We start from the raw sequence: 11,320 nt of genomic DNA on the forward strand, positions 1-11,320 counted from the left end.
GGGTCAAGACCTGGGCTCTCTTTCTGAGTCTGCGACAAACTCACCAACTCTCTTGGGAAAGTGCTTTCATTTCTTTCTATCTAGGTGTCCCCATCCATAAAATACAGGGATTGAAGTAGCTAATCTTTAATATTCCTTTCAAAAGTTGCATTCCATGTTAGTGACATAGAATGTTGTGGTTAAGCCCTGGCTCTGGCCTTAGACAGACTTGCATTTGAGTCCATGCTTTCTATTTACTATAAGATCTATATTTCAAAGTTTCATAACTTCCTGGATCTTAGTTACCCCACTTAAAAAAATGGAGATAATTACAATAGCTTCCTCATACGGATTCTGTGAGAGAGAATTAAATAAGATAGTGGGCAGAAGATATGTAGCACAGTGCCTGGCTCATAAGGAGTACAACCTTAACTTTGGTAGGTGTGATATGCTCAGATTGTTCTGATTCTCCAATAATGTCATCATCAGAACAAAACTGGGGACAGCAGAAAAGCATTGAGAACAGCAATTTCCCTATATTAGGTCAGATGATAAAATTCAACTTCTGAAGGACTCTCTTACCCAGACTATGTCTTGCATACGCCAGATTCTCAAGGAATACACCAAGAAGCATAAGACTTCAGATGGTGCCTTCATGGAGATGTGACATGCGCGCTTAAACAGTTCAAGAGTAGCGGAGGTTGGCAGCACAGCTGCTTAGCGTGGCTTCTGTGTTTTACAGTTTACGAGGAAGTTCCACATATCGTAGCTCCTCGAATCCTCTAATGACTCTGTGAGTTAGTAGGGCTGAGGAGAATTTTAGGAGACTTACCCAAGATTGTATGCCTAAAAAGCATCAGAAGCAGGATTCAAACCTAATCTTCAAATGTGAAATTTAGTACCGCTTCAGACTGTACTGAAGAAACATTTATTCCAACATGAATAAATATCACTATTGTGACACCAAAAATAAATGGCTTAGACAGTCAAGAAGGGCAATGTCGATATTTATGGTATTGGTATATCTAAATTTCGCAGGACCTATTTTGGAGAAAAAGATACATGAGATGAAAGAAATAAGTTCAAAGAGTTGTTCCTTTATCTCAGTGAGGGGCAACGATTTTAGAACATAAATGCTCCAGTTAACACTTAAAAGCAGGAAGTGCAGATGGAGTCGTTTGATGTGCAAATCACTCAATCTACATCAAGCATTAATTTAAAATCTCTCCTGCTCTCTTCTTTTTAAATTTCAGCAACTGGACCTTCATTCCTGCCCCAAGCCAATTGTTTTCATCATTCATTCCTTCCTGTCAGCTAAGATTACAAGACTGGGCTTGGTGGCCTGAAGACAGGGGCGACTTGCCTTTGAGAAAAGAAGGGCTGCAGTGCCACCAGAGAACGTGACGTCAGACACCATCTGTAGTGAGCGGCGCACCAGATGTAGCGTGCTACAGTCAGTTTTAGCTCTCAGGAGTCATATGTAACTGTCCCAGACTCCTCTATCAGTTTCAGCAACTACAAGGGATACCCTACAAAAGTACCATGAGAAATATCAGAATAAAACTTTCTAGAACAGTACAAGGTTAAAGAGGTGAGGTGACTGGAAGTATACAGCATAGCATTGAAATAATGACAACCAAGGACATGACCATTAGAACAGCATGTGTAGGTCTTAATCATCCCACTTCCTACCCTACTGATTCACCCAGGTACGCAAGGGCCGAAGAGTTGAGAAACGGACGTTTTTATCTACTCCTCCAAGCCCCCATCCCCAGTAACAATGATCCCTTTTTAAATTGTGATTTATTTCCTAATTCTTGCTGAGTTGACTTTCACTTGTAGGAAAAGAAAAATATTTCAAATAGAAACCCACCTTTTATTTAAGTATGAAGCAGCTGTTACTTTTTAAATAACGAATTATCTTTCAGTGGTTTAGAATGATTCCAAAGCGTTCCCATTAGCATATACTGAGCAGGAATTAAATAAAGCATCAGATACTGATCTGAGCTGTAAGCTAGTAGAATCTGAGCCAAAGTAGACTGCCTAAATTGATAAGCTTGGCCAAAGGGTTGTACGCACAGAAGATGATTCATTCTGGGACTACACTCACACCAAGGTCTCCTGTCTTATAACCAAGAGTTACAGCTTTATTTATAGAGAGTGAATTATGGGTATATTTTTCAGAAAAGAACGTCATCTGATTTATATATACATATAAAACAACTCCTGTTGTTGGAATTAACTAACTATCCCCATTTCATGGTTTTCAATGGAAATACTGAGCATCTTACTGAGCTTTGTTTTTGCCTGTGCTATACATGCATGCATTTTCAAGCAAGTAATAGAGCGGCCTCATTTAATTCAGGGTAATGTTGGGTTTTACATATAGACCCAATTCTATAATCAAATCTGTTGGTAGTATCTGCAGTTCTTTCAGAATTCCAGGGAAATAATATAATGACCTGATATTTTTCTACAGGAATATTTTCAGTCATTATACAGCACATTACTGATGTAATGCTTTCGCTTTTATCTCTCAAAACAAATTCACTAAGAATAACACCTATTGATTTTGAAGTCATTTTTCTCAAACCTTGAAAAGGAGCTCTAGGATCTCTATAAACATTTCTCATGCTTTTCCTGTAGTTTACACAGACAGACATCTACTGTTAGACCTGTGTGTTTTTAAAGAGTCATATGTTAACAAATACCCATGCAAAGAGCTTCGAAAAGCACATCCGTGTAAAGGAACATGATTTTATTCACTCAGATATATCTGTTTATCGAGTTGCAGGGTTTTATTTTAAATCGGCATTTCCCTGAAGAATATATCATATGACACTAGTTCCAAGGGGCTTGACTGAGTGGTGTTTTGCTGGGGGGAGAGAAGGGTTTGTTAATAAACTTTACTAAATACTGAGATGAAAAATGTTAAACTGATTTCATGATTGCCTCCTTGAAGACTTTAAAGTTCATTGTGATTCTTCAAGAGGAAATCTGGTGAGCCATTCCTCACACTTACCTACAGGACTTCTTTCTAATGGAGCATCTTGTGAAGCTAGTGGGATTTTTTTTTTTAATGCTTTAGAAAACACAGCTTTAGGATATTGACTTTTTGTTTGTTTCTATTTTCAAATGCTGAAAAGTCAAGTCCCAGCTTGAATACCATAGAAAAGCTTTGATGCATTTGTAAATTATATTGCACTCTTTCACTGTATATTTTCAGAATCACTGGAATGTTGTTATACAAGAGAATTATACTTGTGGATTGTAAATAACCTATTAAAATACATATATTAATGACAGTAGTTTAATTCAACAATATGTAATCTAAGGTGCTCGGTTCTACATAAAGTATGAGTTAAGATTCTATTATATATTTATAGACAAATTAAAATGATCATAATTACAAATATGATTTCCTTATCACTTAAGTTTTGGACTGATTAATATCTGTGTGGGGGTCAATGGAAACAACATTCTCTACATTTATAAAAATTTAATTTAATTATTTATATTTTAGGAAAATATATTTAAATAAAATTAATGCATTTTCTGAAGTAAATTAAAATGTTACTAGCAAGAAATAGAAAATTTGACTAAGATAATTGTGTATATGAATCATTTTTCCCCTCCAAGTTAAAATGTATCATAATAGAGAGGCTCTAATGCATCAATTTCCAATACTCATTTTTTTCTCATTTTGAATTCAAGTTCCAGTGACTTTACACTGCAGATTTTAATCTTGTCTGATGTGTGCCAGGGTGTATGACACAAACTCATAAGTCTGGATCATGCCTGGGTACAGTCAATGAATCAACCGAGTCACTTTGAGGAATTTGTTTTTGTCCAATTTGCTCTGTGCTCAATCCCATGAATTATTAAATTTACAATGTTTGTCCCCAAATGAAAACCAATATAAATGAATGATGTTTTAATCTGTGCTTTATGGGAAGTTGCCTATTTGTCAGTAGATGTGGTTAAGTGAATCCTCCGGTGTGGTGACGTCCTTTTAAGCTTAGCTCATAGGGATTTAAAGAAGGCCAATAGGTCTATAGGTATTGGTTTTTCTTTCTCTGACTTGAACTAAGTAGGAGAAGCAAAACCATAACCCTATTACAAGCTGCCCAGGCAGAGACATTTACTTAATTCATCCACTAGTGCAATTAAAATCCTGAAAACACATGCCCCTCGTTGACTCTGCTTGACTGCAGCAGGAAAGAGTGGTCTTGATGTTCAGGAAGTTTTTAAATTGATGGACAGGGCCTATCTGGTCCCTGTTTTACAAATGTTAGATATTCCATCTTGAGGGGCTGGAGTAGGCTACAGTGAGGGAGTAATTTTTGGATGTATCTGGACTTTAAAAAAAATGTGCCTATATTTATAGCACCATGAATATTATGTAAAATTTATATATGAATTAAATAAATATTCACCTCTGATTTCCAGTGCAGAAGTTTATATTACATTCTAAATATATAACAGGATGACCTGGACGGCGGTTTTATGATACTCAGAGAGGAGCATGGGAGTATGAAGACAAGCCTCGCTATTCTCTTTCACCAAGTGCTGATGGATAAGGGGGTGCCACCAGTAACATGTTTGTGTGGTCACTATTTTTTTTCTGAATTTATTAAAAAATATACAGGTTCCCCCCCCGCCACTGCAGCAAAGTTTAACATATCCCTAGAATGTTAATATTGTCACCAAATTATTAAGATGAATATAATTTCAGGATGGGTCTTCACCTAGGGCTTAGGGCTCTCATTTTTAACTTAGTTTTCATGGGAGTTGAGACCAAGCTCCAAATATGCAAATTCACTGCTGTTCTAGAATGTGGTTTGTGTTTAAATTGCTTCTAATAAATGTAAAGGACTGGGGTTTCAAAGTCTGTTTAGTAGTTGAAACTTTAGTAATATTAAGATTAAATTTAGAACTCTACAATTACAATTTTGAAGAAACCTTAGAGGTTATCAAGCATATTTTAGCCCAAAGTTTATTATTGCAACAGTACTAACTTAAGGTATATGATTTGCTAGTAATATAGCAACACTGTATATCATATAAAAATGAATATAAACCAATTAAAACTTTGAATGCTTCTACCACTTAAAGTCATCCCACATATACACCATGGCCCAGGTGCTACATCTTTGGGAGCATTGACCTTGTATAATATTCTATTAAGCTCAGGAATCTCTTCCTGAGCTTACAAATTTTAAAACACATGTACCTTTTGACTTGTAGGAATTTATTCTCTAGGTATAACTGCATGAGTGCACAAAGGCTAATGTCTAAAGATCATCTCTGTCTCGTTGCTTGCAACAAGACCATTGAAAAAGTCAGTATGACCATCACTAGCTAAATAAATCCTGGCACAGAGGAATGATTGGCTATTCTGCAAATGTTAACAAAGAATCTTTGATCTTTAAGTGCTAATATGGACAAAATCTCTAAGCACAAGCTCTGCAAGGTGCATATCTCTGTTTTGGATTTTTTGTTTGTTTGTTTTGAGACAGAGTCTCTGTCGCCAGGCTGGAGTGCAGTGGCCCGATCTCAGCTCACTACAACTTCCCTTCCCGGGTTCAAGCGATTCTCCTCCCGGGTTCAAGTGATTCTTCTCCCTCAGCCTCCCGAGTAGCTGGGTTACAGCTGCGTGCCACCACGCCCAGCTAATTTTTGTATTTTTAGTACAGACAGGGTTTCACCATGCTGGCCAGGATGGTCTCGATCTCCTGACCTCGTGATCCGCCCACCTTGGCCTCCCAAAGTACTGGGATTACAGGCATGAGCCACGGTGCCCAGCTGTTTGTTTTTTTAAGTGGTTCTCCGGAAGGGTCAGACTGCCCCCTCCACTCACCCTATGGGGCATTTTGTAAATCTGTGGTAATGCTGTTTGATTGTTATAATATTTGGGGAAAATGCACATATTATTGGTATTTAATGAACCAAAAGCCAAAGTTGCTGGTTATTCGCTGATGACAGCCCTACATCCAGTGGAACCATTTCCCACACAATATTTGTGTGTTCTGGGTTGTTTGTGCTGGTAAAGAACCTGTTTATGATAATCGAAGCCTAGACCTTGACTACTTTTCATATATGAAAACATTTTGACAGATTCAATATATTCTGAATTTTCTAGATATGCAACTACCATGTGTATGAAAGAAAGATGATGTTTCTGTTTTGCTCAGGTCATTACTAAAAGGTATTAACGTTTTATAAAAGTAAGTCTGTGTGGTACTTGAGTTACAAACACCTGACTTAGCACCACTTCAGTCATGGCTGGTCAGCGTAAAAGTCAAACGTTTGACTATTTCATTTCGCCTTTTAGTGTCGCTGTACCCCAGGATCTCTGTACTGAAGTGCATACTGTTTTATTATCATCACTTTGCTTTTCCAAAAATTTTACCTGTGGTTGAGATAGCGATTTTCAAAAGTCCTAAGTATGTACAGGTTATGTTACTGTACTGGACACATCCTATATATCCCCTCAAACTCCTTCAGTGCCATCATGGTATCTCCTAAACATCCAGCTGTTTCCCAACCTCAGCTCCACCCTAGCTGGCTCTGCTTGACCTAAGTGTTTAGCCATTTAGAGCCAACCAATTGCTTGCCTGGAAATGCTGTCTCCCCTTCCCATCTTAGTTTGGTGGCTGCCAGGCAGCCAGGCAGAGGAGACGTGTACCTCAATTTCTGGGTTCTATCATCAATTCCAGACTTGGACGAACAGCACACTGCAGGCCACAGGAGCCAGATTCCAGAGCAGCTGCTGGGTAGTAACCTGAGCAAGGCAGAACTGTAGGGGATTTAAATCTTTGTGGGGCCACACAGGAGTCAATAACAAGGAGAAACTGAGCAAATAAATAATCCTTTTCTTCCTTTTTTTAATTTTTGAGACCAAAGTCACGCTCTGTGACATGGGGTTTCACCATGTTGGCCTGGCTGGTCTCGAACTCCTGACCTCAAGTGATCTGTCTGCCTCGGCCTCTGAAAGTGCCGAGATTACAGGCATGAGCCAGCACGCTCAGCTCTTCCTCTTTTTAGGTACTTATGTGAGGTGTGGTTTCTCTGTACACCCTCTATCGTGAGAGACATACCACGCGACTGAGAAGATACCTACTTAGTGGTTGGCTGTGTCTCTCTGGGCCTCACGAAGCACTAATGTCACCTTGCCTTGCTTTCCTCCCTTCCCTGCCTTTCCCCTCCCTTTTTTTTTCATCATCTCGATGTCTCCCAAATAAAGCATCAGCACAAATCCTTGCCTCAGATTTTGTTTTCTGGGAAACTTTGCCTAAGACCATTATTTATGAATTCCACCTTTTGACAGCAAAGGAGACATTAAAAGTACTGCTTATAGAAGGGGTGTTTGGGCCTGATTAGTTGAAAAGCAATGGACACATACAATATGCTTGTACATGTATTAAAATGTCTGGAAGGATACGTTTTAAAACTTTTAAAAAGCCTCTTACTATCAGTCACTGCTTAGAAATGGGACTAGAGATGATGGGTATGACCTTAATACCCTTCTATATTACATGAACTACTTAAATGTGCATTTCAAAATTTCCTTTTAAAAACGTTCTTTTTTTATGGGTAATGTTCTGATGTGGTGAATATATTTAACCTGTCTATAAAATCCTGAATAATAGAACTATTTGAATGTGTGACCAGAAATCAATTATCATGTCACTTACAGTCCTCTAAATTACACTAAATTTGATTTCACTGGGGGAAGTAAGTCTAATACCTCATCAAAATGACTAAACCATGTCCAAGGAGAGTATGGAATCACATTTGAATGATAACAGAAAAGCCACAGGAACCTCTCTTTTGGCCTCTTATTCTCTATTATTTTTTTCCTTGGACAAAATGAGGCCTTTGTTTGGAAGAGTATAAGAGTCAGTGTCACAGCAAGAAGAGTTGGGCAGAAGTGGGAGATGATGAAAAAATAAGCCCTATGAGGAAAGGAGGCAGGATAGGAAACTGACACACACTCAGACCATCCATTGCCTTTTTGGCGGCGTGGTCAGGAAGTGGCATCCCATGACAAAGCCCCTCCCACTGACTCTGATCTCAGAGGTAGAGACATTGCTGCTCTCATGCCTGGCCTCATGGCTGTGATTTTGCCGTGGATTGGACCAGGGCCTGAGAATGTTGAAAGAAAACGTTCTTCTCAAGAAACAAAGCCAGTGATATTTTCAGCAACTTTCCTTTATAATTCTTTGGATGAATAAAGCCTATTTACTCCCAAGAACTCAAAGGCAATTCCAGGAAACACTAACAATAATGCCTCATTCATTCATTGCAGCTCCCCTGCTTCCTAATTCTCATCTGCACACGAGAGTAAGGAACTTCTTCCTCTCCAAGTTTTCTGGGTCTCATGAGAAAGGGAAACACAGTCCAAAAAGTAAGCAATTTCATTTATCTTCAACTATGGCCTTCACACTAAGGCCTTAATAAATGAAATTTTTGAAACTTTCTTACACGTGGCCTCTCAATGTTTTTGGAAATGAGTGGAAGCTAATGTCTGTGTACAACAAGCTACCTTACAACCTAGCGGCTTAGAACACAGCAACATATTATTTCTCATTATTCTGTGGGTTGGCTGGGCAGCTTTTTACTGGTTTTGCCTGGGCTCACTCATGTGGCTGTATTTATCTGGAGCATGCGCTAGGTTGGAAGATGCCAGATGCCTCATTCACATGCCTGGCAGCTGGTATGGCTATCAGGGTACCTCTGTTCTCTTCCATATGTCCTCTCACCTTCTAATAGGCTAGACTAGGTCTCTTATATGGCTCCCTTATATGGAAGGCAAGGTTCTACAAGAGCAAAAGAGAAGCTACAAGGTCCTCAAGGCCTAGGTCCCAGCTCACAGCATGTCTTTTATGCCACATTCTACCGGTCAAAGAAAGTCACATTGCCTGCTCGGATGCAAGGAGTAGGGGAATAGATTCCATCTCTTGGTAGGAGGAGCGCAAAGCTTTGTGGCTTATTTAACTGACCACATTCTACCCTCTGGACACAATTATTTTTATTCATTCCACATGAAAAATAATATAGACTAAAGTCCAATATTTCATGATCATCTGTTAGGGATAACTCTCTAGAGTGTTGCTTCTTAAAATCTACAATATTGTGACCTACAAAAGCCAAGTTAACTGCCTTCTTACATCCAAAATACAATGGTGATGCAGAGACAGGATGGATAACTGCAAGAGATACTTCCTTTCATTAAGGGACTAGTCACTAGTTCACAGTAATTCTAAAATCCAGCTAGGAAGGGACCACATTTCAGGATCCTCTGTAAGTGGTTTTGCTTAAAGTTGCAGTTTCTAAGAACCTATGGATGACTTGAGGACTTACCACAGTCCAAGGATGCAACTGATTAGTTTTCTTAACCTGCTTCCTGTCCATTGAAATGTGGAGGCCTCTTTTCAGTTTGACACAAATTTCTTACAATTTTATGAGATTTCTGGTGCCAAGAAAATTAAGGAGAAAGAATAGTCTTTTCACTAAATAGTGCTGGAACGAGACGGTATCTGTATTCAAAGGAATGAAGCTGTATCCCTTCACAAAATTAAGTCTATACAAAAATTAAGCCAAAATGGGTCATAGGACTAAATGCAGGAGCTAAACTATAATGTAAAAAAACTCACAGAATGGGAGTAAATATTTGCAAATCATATATCTAATTGGAAACTAGAATCCAGAATATAAAGAATTCTTACAACTCAACAAGACATATAACCCAATTTAAAAATGGTCAAAAGATCTGAGTGAACATTTCTTCAGATAAGATATGTAAATGGCCAGAAAACACATGAAAAGATGCTCAACATCATTAGTTATCAGGTAAATGCAAATCAAAACCACGGTGAGATACTACTTCATATTATTCACTTGTGAAAAAACACAAATAACAAATGTTGGCAAGGATGTGGAGAAACCAGAACCCTCATCCATTGCTGGTGAGAATGTCAAGTGGTATAGCTACTTTGGAAAACAGTCTGTCATTTTCTCAAAAACCTAAACATGGAGTCACCACACAGCCCAGTAATTCCAATCCTAGGCATATAACCCAAGATAACAGAAAACATATGTCCATGTGCAAACTTGTACACAAATGTCCATAGCAGCATTATTCATAATACCAAAAAAGGAATCAACCCAAATGCCCATCAACTGATAAATGGATAAACAAAATGTAGCAGATTCATACATTATTAAACTATAAAAAGGGATAAAGAACTGATACATGTTATAATATGAACTTTGAAAACCTTAAGCTAAGTGAAAGAAGCCAGACACAAAAGGCCATATATTGTATGTATTGCATTAGTCAATTTATATGAAATGTCCTACAACAGGCAAATCCATAGGGACAGAAAGCAGATTAATGACCAATGTCCTCCCCCTCAACACACACACACACTGGTAACTAACTATGTGTGATGATGGATATGTTAGACTGTGGTAATCATTTCACAATGTGTAATTGTTTGTCAAATATACCTCAATAAAGCTGAAGGAAAAAAATGTAGATTAGTGGTTGCTAGGGAGTGGTGGAAAGGAAAGAAGAAACATTACTAACAGATATGTGGTTTCCATTTGGAGTGATGAAATGTTCTGAAATTAGATGTGGGTGATGATTGGACACTTTGTGAATATACTAAAACTACTGAATCACACACTTTAAAGGGCGAATTCTAGTGTATATGATTACATTTCTACTAAAAGAGACTTTGTGGGCTTTCTGTATATCAAGTTAAACTCTGGTCTGTTGATGACAGTCATACCCGCCATTCTTTTCATGACAGGTCTCTATTGTGTCTGGGTGCTGTAAAACACTACCCTTTAGATTCTTAAAAGGCGTTTTGTCTAGCTGAGAGGTTCTACTTTTAAATCATTAAGTATTTTAAATGTCTTTATAAAGGATTATATAGCCACACCTTTGGCTTGATTCTTTCTCTGAGGCTATTTCTTACTTAGAAAATTTTTTGCCACTGGAGATACTGAAAGTAGAAAACAACTTATTTTCCAGCCCAGAATATCTTAAGCCCTTCATATCTCCTCTAAATTCTGCTGGAAAACTGAACATATCTTGAATCAGTTTATCTATCTTTTCCTATACCTTATCATACTCAGCTAAACAAATAAAAGGCCACTGTTACTGTCAACATTGTCTGGAAATTTCCTTAATTAGATCCATGAGTTCATTAGGTAGAATTTCTCTTTTCCAAGTCATTTAGACAACAGTTTGCTAAATATACCACCACTACATACCACAGCTGAGCTACTTGGGCCCAGTGAGTTCCTCTTTTCCAAGAAAAAAGGGCTT

At 38.1% G+C, this 11,320-nt stretch overlaps 1 protein-coding gene across 1 annotated transcript in view; it reads left to right on the top strand.

Moving 5' to 3' along the window:
• The window catches only part of SNTB1 (syntrophin beta 1), a 282,625-nt gene extending 279,233 nt beyond the window's left edge, over nucleotides 1–3,392 (top strand). Inside the window, exon 7 of the mRNA XM_035276820.3 lies at nucleotides 1,233–3,392. Coding sequence (XP_035132711.3) covers nucleotides 1,233–1,325 — 93 coding nt within the window. The 3' untranslated portion in view covers nucleotides 1,326–3,392. The remainder of the gene's footprint in view (nucleotides 1–1,232) is intronic.
• Nucleotides 3,393–11,320: the final 7,928 nt, after the last annotated feature.

The sequence above is a fragment of the Callithrix jacchus genome, chromosome 16 (genome assembly GCF_049354715.1).
Source record: "Callithrix jacchus isolate 240 chromosome 16, calJac240_pri, whole genome shotgun sequence".
NCBI classification, from domain to species: Eukaryota; Metazoa; Chordata; class Mammalia; order Primates; family Cebidae; genus Callithrix; species Callithrix jacchus.